Raw genomic sequence first — 22,681 nt, forward strand, 5'->3', positions numbered from 1 at the left:
AGGTTATTTTTGTTTGTAACAATACGCACAAATCTTCAGGTCAGACCGAGACCCAATCAGGAGGAGCTTACTGAGTAGGTACTAATAAAGCGATCGCATGACTCCCAAAGAAATATGCATTGATTATTTGCCAGCGTAACTATGGATGGGTCAAGGAACTGCTTTCTGTAACTAAGTAGTAGTAGGTATTGATAACCATGTGACAAACAATGGTGATAGGAGAATTTGGGGAATAATCTTCGAACTTGGCTTTGTGGCACCTGGATCTAGCAAGCCCTGTGGCCCCTCACTTGCCCGCTTTCTGCTTCCCCGACGTCGGCCTTTTTTTTCTGCCTGCTATTTTTTGGAAACCCTTTTTCATTACCTTTTTTGACCACCGAAGAGCGCCAAGAAAAGAAAGAGTCACAACCTTAGTCGGAGCCGAGTGCGATAATAATTATTATTGTAGTGACTCAAGTCTATCTATCACTACTACGCTGGTGACTGGCAACAAAGAGTGCACTTGCCATCCATACTACGTACCTAACCTAGCAAGTCACTGGAGGCTTCATCCCGCTTCAGTTCACTTCTCTTTCTTTTTTTTCCTGATCCCTCCTTTGTCCTCCTTCCTCCACAATGGCTGCGACCTCCTTTGTTATCAGGACGCCCTGCTCTTCCGCCAACATCGGACCTGGGTTCGACGTGATCGGCCTGGCATTGTCCATGCACTTGGAGCTCCACGTCACAATTGATACCTCCAAGTCATCGCAACAACCACTTAACTGTCGCATCACATATGACGACCTGAGCAACAGTTCCGAGAAGATCAGTCTGGACCCCGAGGTCAACTTGATCACCCGCGTAGCACTTTACGTACTTAGATGCCATAGCCAACGGGCATTCCCTGCTGAGACCCATGTGCACATTGTAAACCCGATCCCCCTGAGTCGGGGTCTCGGTTCTTCTGGCACTGCCGTTGTGGCTGGTGTAATGCTGGGAAATGAGGTAGGTAAGCTTGGACTCAGCAAGGATCGTCTCTTGGATTATTGTTTGATGATCGGTAAGTCGCACGTCCATCTTCTTTTTGGAGGGAGGTGTTTCAAGCATGCTGCATGCGATTGATAATGACTGATGCCTCCTCGTTTGCTGGCCATCGCTCATCCGCTCAACAGAACGACACCCCGACAATGTCGCTGCCTCGCTCTTCGGAGGCTTCGTTGGCACCTACCTCAACGAACTCGCTCCCGAAGATGTTGCGCGCAAGGAGATCCCTCTCAGTGAAGTTCTTCCTTCTCCGGCTGGTGGCATTGACACCGGCAAGAGGCCTCCTGAGCCGCCCATTGGCATCGGCCATTACAGAAAGTTCCAGTGGGCCAAAGAAATCAAGGCTATTGCCATCATCCCCGACTTTGTCGTGCCGACCGCCAACGCCCGGAATGTTCTTCCTACCTCGTATACCAGAGCGGATGTTGTAAGTTTTGATTCCACCGTCGCCAAATCCGTACCGATAGCAGTGAGCTGCATCGGCTAATGCTATTACTTGGTTTAGGTCTTCAACCTCCAGCGCGCTGCCTTGCTCCCAGCAGCTTTGGGCAGCTCTCCGCCGGACCCAGACATGATCTATCTGGCCATGCAAGATAAGGTCCACCAACCATACAGACAGACTCTTATCCCCGGCTTGACGGAAATTCTTCAATCAATGAACCCACGTACGCAGCCCGGTCTGCTTGGAATCTGTCTGTCAGGTGCCGGTCCGACCATCCTTGCCTTGGCAACGGATAGGTTCGAAGAAATTGCTGACCGCATTATCTCTCGCTTTGCTACCAATGGCATCGCCTGCCAGTGGAAGTTGCTTGAGCCTGCCCAAGACGGCACCACTGTCCAATACTGAGAATCTGATAGCGATTTCCAGAAGTCGAATCCAACTCTCACGCAGAAAAAGTCATGATCGGAGAGGCAGTGATAGATATGACCGCCATGATTGGTGTATATGCTTTCATAGACGGTTAGAGCTTGGGAAAGGGCTCTATGAACAGTGGGCATAACGAAAGTGACTCTTCTTATTACTCACATTCATGAGATACATGCCCACAATTTCTTCCTACACTGTCGCCTAGACTTCAGTTCTTGAAATGACATCGAATAAACAGTTTCCCAGCAACTTCAGGATTGCCAAGGCACTTTGTGTACTCTTGTAGATTTGAGAACACTAGATCACCTGACAGGAAGAGAGCTTTTACAGATGCATTGCTAGAAGATATACCAACCGGCTACATATATCAATGGACTTTCTCTCCACGTCCCAAGAAGGATATAGAAAACAAAGAACCTAAAGACGATGTTCAAGCGATCGATGATGAGTGATTAGCTGCCTGGAGCATGATACGTCATGCCCGATACATGCCTCAATACGAATATTACCGTCTGTGTAACAGTACGGCGTCCGATTGACCCGCGATAAGCTGAGGCGGTGGACATGCGACCACCTCAAGCTAACCACGCCGGCAACGAAGTAAAGGGTGCCCCTTCGACCAGCGACCGTCTATATCGATCTGAGAAAGAGCCACATCGCGCTTCAATAAAAACATTCACAATGGAAAGCCTACTTGCACCGATTCAAGATGCTTTGGAAGGTCAAATCGTGAGTTCTTGGGTTTCCTCTGCGCCCGCTGTTTGGGTGATCGTTATTGCAGCCACCTATGCGTTTACTTCTATCTACCTATGCCGAGTGAATGATTAACGTTTCCATCAATAGGACTTCCAAGGCCAGCGCATTGCAGAGCTTCTTAGCACAGTGCTTCTTGTTCTGTCGGGTGTAAGTCATATTATTCTACGGTGATGTTGGTGTTGTTGTCTTCTGGTCCGGTTGCTTACTATTGTCGCTTTGTTAAGGCCGTTGCTTTCATTGTTGGATACATCTTCCAGGATATTCATCTCACACTTTGGGTCGGATTGGCCGGCACGTTAATAACTGGGTTGGCCGTCATTCCGCCTTGGCCTATGTACAATAAGAATCCCGAGAAATGGCTTGTTCCCTTGACGGCGGGCGTGGGAGGTGGTGCAGGCATCATGGTAGATGGAGTTAAGGTTGCGTGAGACAAAAGTCGCGGACTTTGGACATGTCTAATTTATATCCTGAATCAATCACAACTTGTCCGCTTGCGTGTGCACAAACAAAACCTGCATCAATAATTTTGAAAGCCGCTGCTGAGAACTGCGAAATGAACCACAAACGCCGTAGAAAGCCCTCCCTTCCGGTTCTACCTTGTACGGGATACTGTAAAACATAGGAGGTGATCCGCCCGTATTCGAACCCTGCGATCTTCGGACACGCGTTTACCGGCCGTACTTCTGGAACTCCCAGTCCCTATTGTCGAGGGGACAAACTTGACGGGTTTTCAGCCATCGCGAGATGCAGTGGAAGTGGAACGCGTGCTAGGGGTCGAGAAAGGTCGGCGTTAGTGTGGGGTGCAGAATGAGTGTCTGGAAGAGTGAACTTACGTTGCAGATACCCCAAGCGACTGTACACTCCTCAGTCGTAGACGAACCTTGGTTGGCTTGGCACTCGATACCTAGCAACGATTAGACATTAGACGCTGTATTGCAGGAAGGCATGAAGGATCCGAGACGTACAGAGATCCATGATGTGGTTACGGCAAATTGCGCAGTTGTCGACGACGATATCCCACGCCCACAGGGCGACCGCGTTCCACTGGAGGAGCAACCCAATTAGCTTCAACGGTACTCGGAGAGAAAGCCCACGTCTCTGGCGCTATACCTTCTTAACCTCAAACTTCTTCTTGCCGTCACTGGCACCTTCGGAAGCTTTCGATGAGCCCTTCGCTTTGACGGCGGCGGAGCCGGCTTCTTTCATTTCCACATCCGCCATGTTGCGAGCCTTAACGCTTTGACGGCGCTTAGTCTGTCGAAAAACCGGTCACAGGTCGGGACAGGTAACGAGCTGAGCAGGGTTCGGAGGAGGGGCACGCAGATAGATTAATTACGTAGGTTGCTCGGAAAGTGGTGGTGCCTGACCTAGGTACTATTGGTAGTAGTTGTGGTTAGTTAGCTGATAACCCGGGGGATGATTGCGGTGTGAGCCCACCGGCAATACTCTGGCGGCCGTAGATCGAGAGGGGCATTTGGCTTACCCGAGGAACACTGACGTAGTAGGGAGTTTCTACCAAAGGAAAGCTGATGCGAAATGATAAGAGCAGCAAGAGATATGACTCTTTTGTCTTTTATTTCATTCGAAGTCGAGTACCTTGTTGGGGAGAATGATGGCCTGGGGTATGAAGCGAGATAAACAGCAGCTGAATGGGATTTGGTTTTGTTCTGTTTGCAAGGCTGGCCTGGCAGTGGCGTAAGAACTCTACTACTACCTTTGTTACTACTGCTTTTCGTGACTGAACTTGTGACTTGTACCAAATGGCTGAGTCATCGCCGATGATCCCCGCTTGGTTCGTCCCCCAGCCATTCTTAGGTTTCGCCCGCCCTTCCCAAAGTCCAGTCGCTACTCTCTCACTTCAACCTTTCCCTCCCCAAAGCCTCGGTCAAGACCTACGATGTACCTCAGCTTTCCTTTACTTGCTGCCTTTATTCGCCTATCTAGACGTGAGCATGCCTAGGAGTCTTGGCTTACTGCTTCCTTTGCGCTTCCTTCGACTCTAATAATAGACGATTTCACTCTCCGACTTGTTCCCTCCCATCTGACGTCTTTCCGATCAATCAAAGACCAACTCGTCGGGCCACACACTCAGTGCCCAGCACCTAGCAACGGTCTCTCTCTTGTCCTTGTCTCCTGATAGTTCTATCCAGCGTTGAATCATCGAGTACGGGCTGCTGGACAGTGCTTCGTACCACCGCCGACTCGTGACTATCGTTCGAGTCGCTTCTTATCGCTATTGTTTTTGTTTTCTGGTGCTGCTGCTGCCGCCGCCGCCGCCAGTCGTTTTCGGTTTCTCTTCACAAGGCTGCCTATTTCTTAAGCCTATCTGACCATCATGTCAACTCAATTGCCCAACCCTCCGACGCCAAAGGGGTCGCGAAACAATCGACGCAATTCGAAGAGGACCTTGACACCCTCTACTCAGAAAGTCGCCATACTGGCAACCCCTCCCTCGTCGCCGCCAAGGAACTCCAGTCCTGGCGGGACCGCCACCGATTCCTCGATTAATATCAACGCCACCAAGAAGAAGCACAGTCGGTCCGGCAAGAAGCCGCGCGACGCATCCAAAGCATCCCCAGCGCCTAATGGGCACCGTCATACTACTTCTCAACCTAATAATACCATCGCCACCCCGCAAGTAAAAGACAGCCCTCATTACGCCGGCCCGACTTTCCATGCATCTCCAGCACCGTCGGCACTACCTATCCCCAGTTTCTTCTCCAAGTCTCTACCAGAGTCGGATCTTGCACCGGCCTTAGAGTCCGACGGTGATCATCTCGATGCTGAGCCGGATCTGGAGAACACCCCCTCAAAGCCGAAGTCGCGCCCACAGTTTCAGGAGGAAGAGCGTCAGTCAACACCCTTGGATTTTCTCTTCAGAGCTGCAGTCGAGGCCAGAAACCCCCAGCAGCAACAGCAGCGAAGCCCCGAAGCAAGCAGTCGGGTCCGGTCGCCACAGACTGATTCTAAGACCCTTCAACACCGTAGGCCCAATGGCACTGCTAATGGGCTCTTCCGGTTGGAGATGGAAAGCCCGGAGTTCCAGCATTCGCAAATTGGGCCTTCCTTTGCGACCTCTTACAAGGACCGTATGAACGCGTTACGATCGGCCAGCTCACCTTCTCCTCCGGTATGTGATTTCGATGAACAGGAGAAGAGAGCTAAAACCGAAGCTTTGAAAACTTTGTTGCTCAACCCTCGCCCCCAGAGACCCTCGTCTGCATCTATCACGGCTCAAGATCACAGCAACCCAGTGATGGAGCGGCCTGCTTCAAATCCCGGCGTACCTCACTTTGCAACGCCAGTGAGAACGACTTCTGGACCCCCCGCTTCTATCTCTCATGGTATGTCATATGATCAGAAACAAACTTTCGTCGGAAATGGTCGGCACTATTCCTCATCCTATACGCACTCGAATGCTGCTCAGCAGTACCACTTGCAAAACTCTCCGTTGAGGAAAGAAGTTCTTACTTCGAAAGTCGAAAATATGCCGAGCGTTCATGGCCAAGCTTTCTACCCTCCAGCCGCGTACGACCAGCCCAAATCTCCTCCTAAGTATGCACAATATCCTACGTATTATTCTCCTCCGCAGCACCAATCTCCTGTCTCACGGAGCGTGTCAGTGAGCAACAACGCGCAGCCTTATGACACGAAGAAGATAGAAGATGATCTGCGAAGGATCTTGAAGCTTGATGTGAACCCTACCATGCCAGCCAACGGCATGCAAAGCTCTTTCGCCTGACTCGACTGTCTTTGGCGTCTCGTTATGCCTTCCTTCCTTTCTCTTATTTCTTATTTCATCCGTTCATTTCACGATATCAATCTATCACAAAGGGCACAGTCTTGACGAACAGTGCTGGGGACACTAGCTGGATCCCACTGGCCATGTGAAGCATGGTTCTCATTTTTATTGGGCTACCGCAACTTACGTTCACATCCTAATCATCTTGTGCTTTATGTCCTAAGTTATGTTTTCCTGACGAAGTATCGTCTATGTCCTTCTCAGGGGTCCTGTTCTGTTGTTCTCCGCGGTTTCATGTTGGTAGCGGCTATCCTGGCGATTGAAGGGGGGTTATCTTTTCCCCTAGTATGTCTTCGAACCTCTATTTGCATTGAACCCCGGAGTCCGGTTGCCTTTGGCGTGCTCTTTATGGGACTGTTGGTTTGGGCGAGGTTTCTTAACGTCTACGGATATCCGTGATGACACTCGTTAATGTTGTTACAATCTGACATTTTTTTCTTGCTTGTCTTGCTTCATGTTTATCCATTCTTTCTGTTTCATCTTTATCATGTCTCTTTCTATCAATACTTGTCCTTTGTGGGCTCGGTTCCAGGTTTCGCCTAAGGCGATGAACGATAACTTTTCTACTCTTTTTTGGGTTCGGCTCTCTCGTCTGCTGGACGAGAGTTATTAAGGCCAATCCAGGACTGGTTGTTTCCTGACATGTATCATGAAGGCCTTTCGTTTCTCTTCCTATCCTTTCTTATTCCTATGTGTCATGTACCTACATTCGTTTCGAAGCCCCTGGTCTTCACGGTGGGTTTGTCCATTGTCGACACAAATCCACATCAACGGCTATCCCAATTATACCTTCGTTCAGCCGGATGCTATCATTTACTCCATTTACACTTCTCCACTTCCTATACTGTAATTTATGCAGACCAAATGGCCAGAATTTGGCGAATGGTAATAGTAATAGTAATGGTGGTGATCATAATTCTAGTATCTCTGCCAAGCGACAGCTACTATATGTCTCAGGGACACTGTAGCGACCATATCAAGATACTGTCTAGTCATCTCCAATTAGTAGTCCGACGTCTACTAACTAGCGAAACCCCCCGAGTACCCAAATTAGCAACTGTCTCCCGCTACTAGGTCCTGGATCCTTACTTGACATCTCCACGGAGCAGGTAGGGGAAAACATGGATGGATAAGGAGGCCCGAATCCGGAGTCCAGAACCCGAATGGAAGCCGCCCGGGGCGGCAAGCCCAACCTCAACGGCGAATGGGGAGTTCCCGAAAGCGTCAATCCACTCTTTGCTGTTCTGGGCTCCACTTCCGGTATTGCAAATTTCGCTACTAGAGAAAGTCTGCCTCCACTGCAATCCCACCATCACAGTGAAAAGACATAAGAGAAAACCCGTGATAGCGGACAGGGGCAAGAAAGGGTATTGCGTGGTGGGTGATTGATGGGGTAATTCCCAAGGGATTGCGATATTGATGGTTGTTTGTTTCCTGACCACTTCTTCTACCCCCAGTCAGAGGCACAGTACTTTATTACATGCATAGTCAAGTATGCACGTAATGCCTGGTATTCGTAATGATGGCTAGGTAGCTACATGAACAAGTACTAACGTATCTGAGACAGGTCTTGAATGCATGATCCACTGGTTTAGATGCTCTACTACTTCTATCTGATACATGTCCAATGAACGGGATTGCTGGTCCTTCCGACAAGCGAGATAGGTAGATACAAGAACTGTTTTCATCGGCTACTAGATATAACTCCTCGTGCTAATCGAGTTCTAGGTGTTCGTGGGGTCAACTTTCCCCGTAAGATGAAAGGGGGTGGGTGTCCTGTGTTGCATGAATGGGTTCCCCAATTGGCGAATTATTCCAGTAGTCTACATCGTAGGTCTCTGGGGTATAGGCTTTGAGATTGAGGACCCAGCCTGAAAAGATATTAATCCTAATGTCTTTGGGATAAGAAAAGGTTCATTTATGCAATGTATTACATGCCGGGATAAATATAGGTCATATGGATATACTTACTGCGGTATACGCAGTAGTACTTCTCACCTACCTACATAACACTAGTCACATTCAGGTACCCGGCGTATATCTGGCTTTACTGGCACACAGAGTTTACAGGGTCCTTTGTGGGCTGTTTAATTCCCTTGGTAATACTTAGTATAATTGGAAGCTAGGAGGAGCAAGGATCAGGATGATTGGCATAGATACTCCGGTTCGATAAAGGGAAAAGGTCCCTACATGAAATCGACTCATGTCTACCATTTAGATTTCAAAGTTTTGTCCATTTCTATTTGGGAATATTAACACCGAATGCTTCTTCTAGGGTAGTATAATTTTAGTGTTCAGCAACTGTGGCTCGCCTGACTCAAATCATTGACCATTAACTCACTGCCTTTCCACAGGCCTTGAATTCAACATAAAGAAGGACCCCGACCGTCTGCGGGAGGGGCTGTAGACAAAGTCAGCCACTGCAGTCATGGTTTCTTAGCCCTATCCAGGAAGATTTTCAAGAAAAGGTGTGATATCACACGCGTACCGCCGCAACTGGATAAGGATTGCCACCGAGATGGAAGTTGGTGGCGGGTAAGGAATGTTAAGAAGTGGTGTCTGCAGGAACGGACATTTTAGGTAGTGGTGAGTTGAGTATTATGTGATGCATGATAAACTCCCTCCGGTTTAAAGCAGGGAAATCCAAGTAAACCATACAGAGCGACTAGAGAGGAGGAATTCCTCAAGAGGATTCGAGAAAGTCCTACATAGAAAGATAACTAACTAAAAATAAGCTAGTCATTTGAGGGGGGGAGATTGAGTTAGCGTTGAATGTGTAACCGCCGGTACATTGCGAGGCAATCTAAAGTGACTGCGAAGAGTAATTAATGATGTGGCCCAGTCCCTGGTTCCGGACGCCTTTCCAGGGGGTCAAACGACGAATCGTCGCTGCCGGCCTCGCCCCAAAAAAAAACCCACGGCACGCTAGTTGGTGAAGGGCCCCAAAGGGAGACGACGACGACAGCAGCAGAAGGAGAAGGAGATTAAAAGAAAGGTGGAAAACGACGACAACAAAAGTTGAGAAAAAGAATTTTGACGGAACCAAAAGAGAGAGAAAGAATATCTAAAGTTGTTTCTTCATCCCAAAAGAAGAGGGAAAAGCGCTTTCTCCAATTTCTTCTTCCTGTTCCCTTTCCCTATCCTTTCCTTTTCCCTTCCTTCCCTCCTCTCTCCCCTCACAAGGAGACTAGACCCAAAGACCGAGATTCAATTCTCATTTTCTCCAATTATCCAGTCCTTCCAGACCAACCCCATCGCATCCCTCCCTCCCTCGCGCGCTTGCTTTCGCGCTCTCTCTTTCTGGCTGGTACTGGCACCATCTCATCGTCTTCCTACTCTCCTGTTCTTTCAAATCTCCACATCTTCTTCCCTCTTCCCACGCCCCCTTCTTCCCCCCCTTCCAACTTTCTTCCTTCTCCCACCTTCCTCTAATACCAATCGCCTCTTAGTGCTGTCACTTAGCGGTTCCCTAGCCGCCCCGTTTACCCACCGGCCCTCCCAGCAAAACTTCCTCTACATTATTATTTGGTTTCCGCTCCTCATCCATCTATCCGCGGTACTCAATTCCGGTCTTGGACTTTCTCCCCCATTAAATACTCCTCGTTCGCTGTTTCACAAGGAGATAGAGAGAAAAAGAACAATTAGTGCTGGTCTAGTCCGCTTGCCCTCTGTCACTGATTATCTGTCTGGATTCCAATCATGGCGAATGCGTGAGTATCTCCCTTTTATTGAAACACACCTGGCCACGTCTCCCGAGAATCCAAGTTCAGCGGTTGACGCTTTTCTAAACCATCCACAGCATCGGCTCAGCATGGCGGTCCTTTTGGCATACGATGACTTCTTATGATCGCCATGCTTCCCATGACTCGCCGTATCGAACCGGTAAACATGTGCCTCTTAGTCAAAGTCGACATGAGCCTCTCACATCCATTGCAACAAGCGCTATCGAATCTCGACCGGATCTGACTTCCCCGTATGATGACGATCAGCCGAAAGGCTCAAATGGCTGGTCCGGCTCCCCTACGGGAGGGGGCTCGCCCAATCGCCCATACTCTCCTGGAATGCGATCACTGTCATCTCAGAAGCGTCAATCCGCAGATCCCAATGCGGATGGTGCTCCGGAGATCCAGATGCAAAGTTTCCATGATGGTGCACCGCCCCCTCCACCCATCGCTCATTCATGGAGGAAGATTGAGAAATGGCTGGAAAATAATTACCAGGAGCTTTGGGATAATCTATGTGAGGGCTGCACCCAAAATGACATTAACGAACTGGAGCACGAACTGGACTGCAGCCTACCGTTGGAACTGCGGGAATCTTTGATGGTCCATGATGGTCAGGAGCGGGGAGGGTTGCCCACCGGTGTCATCTTTGGCTGCATGCTTCTGGACTGTGAGGAGATCGTTCAAGAATGGAAGAACTGGAGGGTAGTCAACGAGGAGTTTTTGAGCTCGTCTATGATGAACGCTCCTTCAAGGCCAACTCCCAGTTCATCGTCCGCCGTGCCCCCTGCCCCGGGTGCTAATGGTGCGTGGAGAAATGATCTGCTCGAGCGACAGGACTCGCAGCCCCCCGGTGCAGTCCAGAAGGCCTATGCTCATCCGGCTTGGATTCCCCTGGCTCGCGACTGGGGCGGCAACCATATCGCTATCGACTTGGCCCCAGGACCTGCTGGAAAGTGGGGACAGGTTATCATCTTTGGCCGGGACTACGATTGTAAATACGTTGTTGCTCGGTCCTGGTCTGCCTTCCTTGCTACACTAGCAGATGATATTTGCAGTGGCAAAGTTTCTGTGGATGAAGAGACGAATGAGATGAAGCTTTTGGAGTTCAAGTCGCAAAACGTGGAACCCCCCTACTTGGAGATCTTGAGGTGGAGGGCCGATCAGAAGTACGGCAGGAGAAAACCTAGGCGCAAGGCTCCGAATGGCCTGGGATTGAGTACGGGTGGCAAGTCGGGCAAAGAGTCACCCTATGGCAGCCCAACGCCCAGTGAAGAGCGTGGAAGGTCGCCGCATCGCTTCCCCAACCGGGGGTCTACTCAAAGTCCTAAGACTCAATTCGGCATGTCAAGTCCGCTGGCTCGCGTCACAGAAGAGGCACCGAGCCCGGTACACACTGTTGAGGAGACTGGGCTTCCAGAAAAGGCCGCTAAGGAGAACGAGGAAGAGCGTTCATCCGAAGACTTGATGGAGGTAGCCACGCCTCAAATCGGCGGAAAAGAGAACGAGGGAGCCGGAAAGAGTGAGGAGGAGCGCCAGTCATTGGAAGCGGACAAGGCGCAAAAGCGTGATTCGAATCAATTGTCTTCGGCCACTGGCTTGGACGCCGAGGTCTTGGGTGAAATGAAAAATGTTGCGATCTAGACCTCGTGTTGAGCGATTATTGCTTTTATGTGGCTCCTTTTTTCCCCGGCGCGTCATCTTCATCTTTTATCATGAGCACCTTGCTTTTGCGTTCCTAATGAGGAGTTTTCTGATCTTGTCTCCTTCCAGTCCAAAGTGTCCCAGGCGCCCCTCTATGAAAGTTGATGGATTTGTGTGAACCCTCTTCTGACCTACATGTATAAATCCTTCGCATTGTCCTACTCCATGATTCCTGTGGCCGTCCGTTTTTCCTCTCGATTCTTATATTCTTGTCATTTGCAACCTTCAGCAGCCTTATCTTTCTAACTTGGGATGGTCACCCGCGATCTGTTTTCTCCACATTGCTGTAACTTTACCTCAACGATGATGCTGTATTAGTTTTCTTCAAAGTGCTTTTTCTTTTCTTTTCTGGATTTCTGCTGTAGACTCGCGCCTCCGGCTTCAATGTGGTAATACTTCTTTACGATGGTCGACCACTAGTATGAAGATGTATCTCTGTAGTCACTTGAGTGATTGACTCTAATATATTCCGTATCACGCTCCGGCATTGGTTAATGCTTCTAGCCCCAATCGCGCCAAACTGTTTCTAGCTCACCCCCTTCCGAGTGTGGGCTTGATTGAAATAGCATCCGGGCATACTCCAAACCTGGGTAGTCCATCACCCGAACTTACGGCGCGACCTGCTCAGTTGCCACAATCACTGCTGCAGATGCAGATTGGTTACACACCAACGTCAATGACTACAGCCAAGCAAGGAACTACTAGTCCCCAGCGCCGTTATCTCAATCCCGCCTTGTCTCATCAAGGTAACCATGCATCCCCCAAGATGGCAGGACATCTTTCTGCAATTATGGCAGGCTATCCGGGAAAGCCACCCGATTTTCAATCCCAGTCGTCATCATCGTCATCAGCATGCCTATAACTCCTCGCGTTTCCCGTTCGAATTGACCGCTTCCCCCGATCCCTGCGCTCTCCATCATCACTATCATCATCCTCTGACCCATCAGTCGCCCCATCACCAGCCCGGAACTTCTCCTGAGCAAGAATCCCCTTCCAAATCAACCTCTTCTCCAACGTAGCGGTGCTGAACCCATCTGTTCCATCCCGACCACCCGACCCCAGCCCCTCAAACCCAGTCACGCGCTCAACCCCAACCCCATCCTTAAACCCAATCACGCATGGGAGAACCCGGATCTTCAACCGCTCCACCACAAACGGTGTATTCCGCACATCTACCCGAGCAAAACGCACCTCATGGTGCCGGGTTGCAAGCGCTCGAATATGCTCGTCCATCGTGCCGCAGCGCGCAAAATCCGGATGCGCGAAGTGAATCACGCATCGATGGGTCTGCGTGGTGAAGTCTAGTAAGGCTTGATCGCTGGAGATGGTGGGGTACAGACTGTCCTCGAGGATGGTGTGATCGCGGGTGCGGCTGTCGTTGTTGTTCTTGTTGTTCTGGGCTGAGGCGAATTCCGCATTGAGTTGCTCGATGCGGTGCGCTCGGTAGGCTGTGTCATCTTCGTTCTCTAGCGCGTCGAAGAGAGCATCCGAGTCGGCGTCGTGGTCATCTTGGTCTCTTGCGGGGGGGTTGCCTTCGAAGGCGCGGCTCATGGCTGTGGTGGGTTTCCTTCCGTTGTGGGTTATGGTTATGAAGATGGGTTTTCAGTGCAGAGAGTGAGGCTGAACCCGATGGTATATGTTTTCAATTGAAGGGATAGGACAAGCCTTGAGGAGACAGAAACAAGAGAGGGGATATATATAGTAGGTATATGTTGATGATAGAGAACGAGGAGGGGAGGGCGAAGCACACGGTGGGTCGGAGGGGTAGTTGGAAGCTAAACACTTTCCGCAAAAATAAGGGCTTCGGAGGTTGACTTTGAGTGGGAGATAAGGAAGGTCTGACTGAAGAAAATATATGCAGGGATATGGCTACAATCTTCAAATGTGAGCAGTCGATTCCCCTTTGTGACTTGATTGGGGGGCCGGAGTCTATACGGAGGCAGAAGAATCTACGGCGGGCTATCGGTCGGTATGGACCGCCTTGAAATTCCCAATGCTGGTACGATACGGAGTATGGAGGAAAGTCCCTGAAAAGGTACCGCCGCTTCGGTCAGGTACCATGTGTAATTAATCATTTCCACCAGATCCCGATTCACCCTGCAATAGGACAAAACGTGGCACTGTGAGAAAGATCAGTGATGACCGGGAAACAATCGACCAAGACACAGGTAATGTGAACTTTGAAAAAGCCAAAAGCGAAGCATGGCACACCGTCACAGAGAAACATGAATCCACTGTATGTATGTATGTATTGGAATGACAGCCAAGATTAAAAATAACCGATTTGTACGCCGCATCCGGAGGAAGCGGCAGTTCCAGCCCAGGCGGGAAAGGGAACCTTTTTTTCATTTCCCAAGTAATTTGCTTTTCCCCCTTCGCCTTCGTTCGCGATATTATTATTATTCTTCTTCCCTGTGGTCTTTCTTCCTGCCCCCGGCTTATCCTCAGCCTCTTTCTCGACTTTCTCCTCGTGTCTCCCCCCTCTTTTTCCCCCCTCGTCCTCCTCACATCCTCACTTCCCCCCGTTCTTTCAAAAGTGCCTGGCTGAGTAGAACGTATCTCCGGGCTGGTGTTTCGTGTTCTTTTTTTATACTTGCGGGTTTTCTTTCCTCTTGACGCTCGCTCCGGCGCCGCCACTATCACTTCATCCCCGACTCGCCTTCGCCTTGCCACGACCCTTCCTCGTTCCCACAGGCCTATCGTTATCAATTATCCCCTTCGCATAGACACTCATTGAATCCAGTCACCATGGCTGAAGGCAAGAAGACCGACGACTACACGATCCAGATGGATTCGATAGACCAGGGCAACAAGAGCTTCGAGGCGCCGCCGCCGCCTCAGCCCAGGAGTCCGCCGTCGGGCTCGCTGTCCAACAACCCCATCTTGCCCGTCCTGGCCTATTGTGGATCCTCGATTTTGATGACCGTCATGAACAAATATGTCTTGTCCGGCACTGACTTCAACCTCAACTTTTTCCTCCTCTGCATCCAGGTATGTTGGCTAAAATCGGAGCACATGATGGGTGTGTGTTGGATGTTCAAAGGCTGACCGCTGTTCGATTTTGCCTGCAGTCTCTCGTTTGTATCATCGCTATCCAGACCTGTAAATCATGTGGTTTGATCACTTATCGCGACTTCAGCGCGGACGAGGCCAGAAAGTGTAAGTGCTCTGCCTGCTCGTTAGATCCCCTCGCGCCCTCGAACTGACGTGCCTTTGATTATCACTAGGGTTCCCCATCACTCTGCTCTTGATCGGCATGATCTACACGGGCTCTAAGGCGCTTCAGTTCCTCTCGATTCCCGTCTACACCATCTTCAAGAACTTGACCATCATCCTTATCGCTTACGGAGAGGTGCTGTGGTTTGGTGGCTCCGTCACCGGTCTTACCCTGTTCTCTTTCGGATTGATGGTCCTGAGCTCTATCATTGCCGCCTGGGCTGACATCAAGCACGCTGTCGAGAGCAATGGCGATGCGACCGCCAAGGTGTCTACTTTGAATGCAGGCTATATCTGGATGCTGGTCAACTGCCTCTGCACGTCGTCCTATGTTTTGGGCATGCGCAAGCGGATCAAGCTGACCAACTTCAAGGACTTTGACAGTACGTTACTCAGACTAAAAACATTGTGGCTCAAAAGCATCCTTTACTGACCTGCTGTTCTCTAGCCATGTTCTACAACAACCTTCTGTCGATTCCCGTCCTGATCGTTCTGTCCGCTTTCTTGGAAGACTGGTCATCCACCAACGTCAACCGCAACTTCCCTCCCATGGACCGCAACAGCATCGTTTTCGCCATGATCCTCTCCGGCTTGTCGTCTGTGTTTATTTCCTATACCTCCGCCTGGTGCGTTCGCGTCACTTCTTCGACCACTTACTCCATGGTTGGAGCTCTGAACAAGCTTCCCATTGCTATCTCTGGACTTATTTTCTTCGATGCCCCTGTTACCTTCCCCAGCGTTTCGGCTATCGTCGTTGGCTTTGTTAGCGGTATCGTCTACGCCGTTGCTAAGATCAAGCAAAACGCTAAGCCAAGGACTGGTGTCTTGCCGACCGCCAACCCCCCGGTCAGCGCCAGCAGCCAGAGTATGCGGGACTCGCTGCGTTCCTAAATCGATTTGCCTAGAGATCAACGGGATGGTCGGGTCGTTGTGGGCGACTGCTCCGGCTTGATCATTGTCGAGGTTTCTCCGTACCGAGTTCGAGAATGTGCTCGTTACTCGCATGTGATATGTGATTCTTCGTTTCGTTGTAGTTGGCGGGGGCTGTTCAAACCCTGAGTCACAGTCTTCATTCCTTTCTCGGCAGGTGTTGGTGGTTCTGTATTCAATATCCACGTGCCGAGCTACCTGAAAGGCCTCTATTTTGCTGTTGTTGGTCTTTCAGCTTTGCTTTCAAATGTCTGCCCCGATCATGACCCTTTTCGCATATTCTTTTTGTTTCCTTTATCGGGCTGCGCAGATGGCTTCCATTTGAATATCGTCTAGTAATGCCGTGGATTGATATGACATGTCTCATTTGTTGCTGATCATGGCGTGTTCCGTGTTCTTGCCTGTGGCGAGGCCTCGCAAAGTAAGGTTTCGTGCGGTTGAGGATTCATCAAAAAGGAAGGCCTTTTCTGGTGTATAAGCCTGTATATAAGAAGTTTTTTCTTTTTCTAGTGCCTTTTTAATAAACTTTATAGAATTGAAGCGTCTTTTTTTTGGGATGACTGAAGATTACTCCGCGGCAGGAGCACTAGTCGTCGAGGTTGCGCTCAAGAGTTCTTTCTAGATGATAAGAAGTCCCATGGAGATTCCCGTGGGTATACTACATGGAAATAGTATTGGTTGAGCATTCTGAACAAATCTGTGAGTTGCACTCCTGAGGGCGAATGGTTGCTGTAGAGTTCCATTACCTATAATCTTGTTGAATTACTATTACTATTAGTTCTGATGAATCTCCGTCCCTAGTAAGGGGTCCGGTCCTAGTACCGTCATCCCGCAAACCCGACCCTCTCATTGGTCCATGCGGCAACCAGCAATCCTAGAATTTTGAACCGCATGCCTCCACCGTAGTACCTTCATCGCAAATATATATATCGGTAACATATATATATAATCTGTACTGTACACTATTCCTACCTGGAAAAGAGAACCCCCTCCCCCCTTCCAGATCCATCCCTAATATCAACTCTCTCCGGCCCCTAATAACACCCTGACATACCCTAAAACACCAGACAAAAAAGAAGGAAGGGAAGGGAAAAAAAAGGAAAAGAAAGAATGCCCAAGTCCAAAAAAGCTGGGGTCTCATCCCCAGCAGGCCAGCAACAGCAACAGCATCCAAAAAAGCATCGCAAAATGGCATCATTTGCCAAGCTTTCGACTACCACAACTACGAACCCTGCAAAGCCTAAAGCCGCTCAGAGTGCTCATCACCAACCTGGGTCGGGTAATGCTAAAAACAGCAACAATGATCGGAAGATGAAGAATTCACAGCAGCAGCAGCAACAGCTGCAGAAGAATCAGCGGCCTATTGTGCCTTTTGGGAGAAAGGATCGGATTTTGTTGGTTGGGGAAGGTGAGTTGGGTTCATCCTTTCTTCCCATTCTACTTTCATGTGCCCTTCTTCCGGTTCGATCGATGCATGCGTTGCCTTATACATTCTTGATACTTGCTTTTGTGCCTTTCTTTTCCCTTGTCCCCCGGCTCCCGGAGAGTAAATGCTCATGGTCTGCGGGCCAAGCTCACGTTGGCCTTTGTCTACATCCTACTTGCTATTCCAGCATCGGGGAAGGGGGGACCTGCCCCAGAGAACCATGTCATAAAGTTGTCTTGTTGGACCGCAGTCCTAACTAGATTGGTGTAGGCGACTTCTCCTTTGCCCGCTCATTAGTCCTCCAGCACCGTTGCAAGAATGTCATGGCTACCTGCTATGATTCCAAAGACACGCTCCACAGCAAATACCCCAAAGCTGGAAATAACATCCACGATATACAGTATGCATTTTCCAAGGCGACGACGGAGGAGCTTGCTTCGGACAGTAAGGAGATTTCTTCCATCGGCGGCGATGCAGGAATTGTGGAAACCAATGCACAAGGGTTCCTTGAGGACCAGGCGCAACGTCGTGGACCCAAAGTCATTTACTCAGTTGACGCTCGAAAACTCGGTCTTCCTGCGGGTGGCGGTAAAGAAATTCGGACAGGCTTTCCACGACAGGAGCGAAGACGCCCGGCCTGGAAAGAAGCAAAGAGCGGCGCCTCATCTGCACCACAAGGTGGGCCGTGGGATGTGATTTGCTTCAACTTCCCCCATGTCGGCGGTATCTCCACCGACGTCAATCGGCAGGTGCGAGCCAACCAGGAACTCTTGGTGGCGTTCTTCAAAGCGTGTGTGCCTTTGTTGTCTCATCGCCCCGAGCGCGTAGATAGTGATGATGAAGACGACTGGGATAACTGGGAGGGTTCTGGAGTTGAATCAAGCGGGGGTGAGAACCATCATGATAGCAGTGGAGACGGCAACCAACTGCGAACAGCCAATACCACGGGGCAGGCGACATGCCGAAATAGAGTGGAACCAGGTCAAATTCTAGTGTCGATGTTTGAGGGTGAGCCTTACACCCTTTGGAATATCAAAGACCTTGCAAGGCATGCTGGCTTGCAAGTGGTCACCAGTTTTCGATTTCCGTGGGCCTCTTATAAGGAGTATTCCCATGCACGGACGCTGGGCGACATTGAAGGAAAGGACGGTGGAAGAGGCGGCTGGAGGGGGGAAGATAGGGACGCGAGAATGTACGTCTTTGAAGTCAAACATGAAGACCATCCGGTGATGAGAAGGAACGCCCCATCTTCCAAAGCTGGGCAGAGTGCGAGAAAGAAGAGGCCAAGAGATGCATCCGACAGCGACGACAGCGAATAGGAAATGCCAACTCGAACTATTCCTTGCAGATAAAAATTATACTGTCCGTTTCAAACCAGATACGGAACATGGCCAGTTGCAGCCGTGCATAGCCTTGGTACGCGTTCCTTATTACATGATGTAGACTTTCTTCATATCACCCTCGTTGAATACTTCACCTGTCGTAGGGTCCTTTACTTTACCAACCTCAACACAACCGACTTTCTTGCTCATCTCCAACAGCCGTTGCTGGCCGTAAATCCTGCCATTTGGGAGCACAATCGGGTCGTTCTCAACGTAGCTCTTCGTGTGGTGAGCATATGGCATGTTACGTGCGAGCTCGTTAAGCTCGGTCGAACAAATTGGACAAACAGATGTTGTTGTGGACAACGAATTCGAACTGGAGGAGGTATAGGCCGAATGGCACGAAGGAGTTTTGAGAGCCGACAATCCCGCAGACAGAGCGATGTGTAACAAAGGACGAGAAGATAGTGACAAAAGCTCATGGTGAGTGCGGACAAAGAGGTCGGAAAGATAGGCCCATCGCTCGTGAGCATACATCGACTAGGGGTGAGTTAGTTTGTACAGTTTTCCTGAGAGTGTGTTCAATATCCCCATTACCTTGTACGGCTCAGCTTTGGTGTCCGGAGGAAAAGCGAGGAGTCCTGCAGCTCGATGAATCTCCACCGACTGTGTCTCAAGATAAGGCGCTAGATATCTTTTGGCGTGGATCATAGCGTCGTTGAATCTCTCTTTATGCCCCGCCCTGACCATTTCAATGTATTGCTGCAATCGGAGTTCGAATTCCAGATTATACTGTAATTTTGGGTTAGAATTGGACTCTGGCATATAGCTCCGTGATCATTGTTGGATGTTAGACAAACCTGACTCTTCTTCAGCGCTGCTTTATTCTCGCCACACCATTGCAGGGCATCCTTCGTTTCACCAGTGCGTAGACTCTCGGCAATCCGTTGACACTGAACGAAAACGTTGAGATCTACAAGATCCTCGATCCCCTTTTCACGAGCTAATTGCTGGGCACTTTTGATATATCCGGAACGTAACATATGATCTATCATGAGCCTGTCCAAACGGACCCTCGCCCACTGATCGTATTGGACGTCTGCCAAGCTAGGAATCTGGTGAAGTTTCTCTAGGTGCTGGATACGCTTCCGGGACTGCTCTTGAATTTTTCTTTCCTCCTGATGTAGATTCTCCATTTTCCGTTTCAAGCCTTGCATGCGGGAAATCATAGCATCGAGCGCAGCAAGAGCTTGGTCAGGCGTTTGCTCATTTGATAAGGATGCATTGGCGGTCTCCTTGAGTGCGGGGAGGACGTACTCCTTTTCTCGCTCGACGAGGCGCTGAACAGACTTGAAGTTCCGACGTGCAAGCTCATGTGGTAAGCGCAGGAGAGGTTGGTCCTGCAAGTAGTCGACAGAATTAGTATCAGAATGGGGTGCAAGCCAGCAATAGGTAGGGGGCGAAGAGTTCAATACCAAGAGCAGATGGTTCTCCGCATTGAGCCGAGTTGAAGTAAGTTCCGCAGCCATGGTAATCAAAAATACGGTCGGTGATTGAACTTCTAACTGGGCAGTTATAAGGCTAAGCAGCAATCAAATGGGACGTGACGTAGACATAAGTGAATTGAGGGTAAAGAAATGGGGGAGCAGTAGTACGAAGTTGCCCAATATGGTGACCGGAAGTGATGCGGGGACACCGCCTCCGGTCACGGGCCTCCAGTCGCGGTACCCACGCCCAACTACGAAGAGGTTCACTCATATTCAAGGACCAAGCAGGTGGAAGAAGTAATTGAAACAAAAAAAAAGACACTGGCATACAGAACCGCGACAAACATCTGTTTAGTAAATAGATTCCCTTTTCAAACCCAAGACTCCAACACAAAGAAACAAGTATGTTACAGGAATCATACCCAAGCGACGCTCCAACAAGCCAAGACCGATTGTATAGCGGCCGCTCCCCATTCTGAGGCAGGTAAAGAACTTCCCGGAAGCGTTTAATCACTATCGTCGCTCTCTTCCTTCTCCTGCTTGGACTTCCGGCGCTCCTTCTTTTCCTTCTTCTCCTTCTTCTTGCGCTTGCGCTCGGCCCGTTCCTCGGGCGTCTCACCTTCGTGGCGCTTGCGCTTCTTCTTCTCGTCGTCGTCGTCATCAACATCCATCTTGTTGGGAGAAGAAGGGGTTTCGGTTTGCTCAGCAGGAGTAGCGGTTTCTTCTTGAGCAACAGGTTGAGCCACTGCCTGTGCGCCTTCTTCTTCGGGTGCGCTGTAATCCTTGTAGTCGTTCTTCCATTTAGCAGGCGTAGCCTCGTTAGCACGACCGTATTTCTGCATTATTTGTCAGCAAAGCCAGAACATATGTGAGTATTCCATAGGATAGCTTACATCCAGTTTTCCGGCGGACTTGAGCTTCTTCTTCTCCAAAGCCACAGGCCCCAAACCCCAGCGACGCGGGTACAGGTCGCGTTCCATGATACAACGCTTGACCTTGGCCACAACGCCGTGATCGCAGGTGGACAGCTCAACGGTCGACATTTGAGCGATACCGATGGCAATAGCCTCACCCTTAGTGGTCATGAGAACTACCTCTTCGTTGACCTCAATACCAGCCTCTTCACCAGAGTCAGCAATTCAATTCGAACCATATGGAGAAGACAAGATCTTACCGAAGCGGAGGAGACCAGGGACCATAAGCTTAGCACCATAGCATACAGCGTTAACAGCACTGTCTTTGACAACGATACGCTTGTACGTGGTGAGAAGAGTCTCCAGAGGTTTGATGACCTTCCTCAAATAAGACTCGTCCCGCTGGTTGTCGTACAACCATTGGGCGTCCAAAACGTCGTGTAGAGTCACCATTCCACTGTTCTCATCCATGGCACCACTGCGAACACGGCGAAGTTCCTGCATGTGCGCACCAACACCGAGCAAAAGACCCAAGTGGACACAAAGGGTTCTGATGTACGTTCCGGCTTCACAGCTGACCCAGAAGACACCAAGATGCCTCTCATTATCGAACTCGTAAAGCTTGCTTTCGTGAATTGTCCGGATACGAAGCTGACGCTTAACAGCAGAGATCAATGGCGGCCGCTGGAAAAGGGCTCCAGTCAAGGTCTCAAGAGCCCGCTTAAACTGAGCCTCGCCACCGGGGATCTTATCATGTAGGCGGATCACGCAAACGTATTCCTTTCCGGCACCCTGTTGGGATTTCACCAGGCGAGTAGCACGGTCAATGCAGACAATCAAGCAACCGGTGACCTTGGGGTCGAGGGTTCCGCTGTGACCAGTCTTCTCCGCCCTTTACAAAACTAGTCTCAGTATCGTGAAGACAAGAGGAGAACGTAATAGAAGATTTACCTCAGGATTCTCTTCATCCAAGCAACAACCTCATGACTGGAGGGGTTTGAAGGCTTGTCCAGGTTGATGACACCGGAGTTGATGTACGACTTCAGGTCACGCTTCAGAGGAGTGCTACCAGCGGGAATTGGCGTGAAGTGGCCGGTCCTGACAAGCACTGATATTATAAATCAGCACCAGCTACATTGATATGAGATGTGGATTTGAAGTGAACGTACGCTTGTCATAATTCTTCAGAAGAAGCGGCCACTCCGACGTGTCGATTTTCGAGGCACTAGCCTCAGGCTTGATTGAGTAGTCCATCTCCTCCTTAGCCACTGCGACCGCCATTTTAAACAGGCTGGCTTGAAGGGTGCAGAGATAACTGGGTTGTTGCGCGCGTTGAGGGAAGGCGCAGGAAAAATTGCACTCTCCGGACTAAGTTTTGTTCTCGCGCTAGCGAGGAAGAAGTCTGGGAAATTTTGAAGTGCGGCGAAAGCTCCTGCGACTAATCAGGTTAGAGCAGAAATTTTACCCGCCGGGCCAGCATCCCGTGACTTGTCTTTCGCACGTTGCAAATT

At 50.0% G+C, this 22,681-nt stretch overlaps 10 protein-coding genes across 10 annotated transcripts; 6 read left to right on the forward strand and 4 right to left on the reverse strand.

Annotated features, from left to right (window-relative positions):
- Positions 1-615: 615 nt before the first annotated feature.
- On the forward strand, positions 616-1,870 carry An17g02090 (uncharacterized protein; the record flags this gene model as incomplete). The annotated part of the gene is made up of 3 exons (XM_001398400.3): positions 616-1,039; positions 1,152-1,450; positions 1,529-1,870. 3 exons carry the CDS (start codon positions 616-618, stop codon positions 1,868-1,870), a joined length of 1,065 nt encoding a protein of 354 aa, XP_001398437.1.
- Positions 1,871-2,711: 841 nt separating this feature from the next.
- Positions 2,712-3,075, forward strand: An17g02095 (uncharacterized protein; the record flags this gene model as incomplete). Its single annotated transcript, XM_059745507.1, has 2 exons — positions 2,712-2,792; positions 2,872-3,075. The coding sequence occupies 2 exons, from the start codon at positions 2,712-2,714 to the stop codon at positions 3,073-3,075; spliced, it is 285 nt and encodes a 94-aa protein (XP_059606807.1).
- Positions 3,076-3,315: 240 nt separating this feature from the next.
- On the reverse strand, positions 3,316-3,868 carry An17g02100 (uncharacterized protein; the record flags this gene model as incomplete). The annotated part of the gene is made up of 4 exons (XM_001398402.1): positions 3,316-3,414; positions 3,481-3,551; positions 3,613-3,691; positions 3,758-3,868. 4 exons carry the CDS (start codon positions 3,866-3,868, stop codon positions 3,316-3,318), a joined length of 360 nt encoding a protein of 119 aa, XP_001398439.1.
- A 1,114-nt stretch (positions 3,869-4,982) lies between these two features.
- An17g02110 (uncharacterized protein) lies at positions 4,983-6,389 on the forward strand (the record flags this gene model as incomplete). Its single annotated transcript, XM_001398403.3, has 1 exon — positions 4,983-6,389. One exon carries the CDS (start codon positions 4,983-4,985, stop codon positions 6,387-6,389), a length of 1,407 nt encoding a protein of 468 aa, XP_001398440.1.
- A 3,759-nt stretch (positions 6,390-10,148) lies between these two features.
- An17g02120 (uncharacterized protein) lies at positions 10,149-11,815 on the forward strand (the record flags this gene model as incomplete). Its single annotated transcript, XM_001398404.3, has 2 exons — positions 10,149-10,159; positions 10,249-11,815. The coding sequence occupies 2 exons, from the start codon at positions 10,149-10,151 to the stop codon at positions 11,813-11,815; spliced, it is 1,578 nt and encodes a 525-aa protein (XP_001398441.1).
- An 882-nt stretch (positions 11,816-12,697) lies between these two features.
- On the reverse strand, positions 12,698-13,426 carry An17g02130 (uncharacterized protein; the record flags this gene model as incomplete). The annotated part of the gene is made up of 1 exon (XM_001398405.1): positions 12,698-13,426. One exon carries the CDS (start codon positions 13,424-13,426, stop codon positions 12,698-12,700), a length of 729 nt encoding a protein of 242 aa, XP_001398442.1.
- A 1,197-nt stretch (positions 13,427-14,623) lies between these two features.
- Positions 14,624-15,982, forward strand: An17g02140 (uncharacterized protein; the record flags this gene model as incomplete). Its single annotated transcript, XM_001398406.3, has 4 exons — positions 14,624-14,866; positions 14,947-15,034; positions 15,103-15,474; positions 15,540-15,982. The coding sequence occupies 4 exons, from the start codon at positions 14,624-14,626 to the stop codon at positions 15,980-15,982; spliced, it is 1,146 nt and encodes a 381-aa protein (XP_001398443.1).
- Positions 15,983-17,131: 1,149 nt separating this feature from the next.
- An17g02150 (uncharacterized protein) lies at positions 17,132-18,766 on the forward strand (the record flags this gene model as incomplete). The annotated part of the gene is made up of 2 exons (XM_059745508.1): positions 17,132-17,429; positions 17,718-18,766. The coding sequence occupies 2 exons, from the start codon at positions 17,132-17,134 to the stop codon at positions 18,764-18,766; spliced, it is 1,347 nt and encodes a 448-aa protein (XP_059606808.1).
- Positions 18,767-18,975: 209 nt separating this feature from the next.
- On the reverse strand, positions 18,976-20,298 carry An17g02160 (uncharacterized protein; the record flags this gene model as incomplete). The annotated part of the gene is made up of 4 exons (XM_059745509.1): positions 18,976-19,007; positions 19,078-19,309; positions 19,367-19,561; positions 19,630-20,298. 4 exons carry the CDS (start codon positions 20,296-20,298, stop codon positions 18,976-18,978), a joined length of 1,128 nt encoding a protein of 375 aa, XP_059606809.1.
- Positions 20,299-20,762: 464 nt separating this feature from the next.
- An17g02170 (uncharacterized protein) lies at positions 20,763-22,451 on the reverse strand (the record flags this gene model as incomplete). The annotated part of the gene is made up of 5 exons (XM_001398409.3): positions 20,763-21,092; positions 21,150-21,376; positions 21,431-22,062; positions 22,122-22,278; positions 22,340-22,451. 5 exons carry the CDS (start codon positions 22,449-22,451, stop codon positions 20,763-20,765), a joined length of 1,458 nt encoding a protein of 485 aa, XP_001398446.1.
- Positions 22,452-22,681: the final 230 nt, after the last annotated feature.

Source organism: Aspergillus niger (genome assembly GCF_000002855.4).
Source record: "Aspergillus niger supercontig An17".
NCBI lineage: Eukaryota > Fungi > Ascomycota > Eurotiomycetes > Eurotiales > Aspergillaceae > Aspergillus > Aspergillus niger.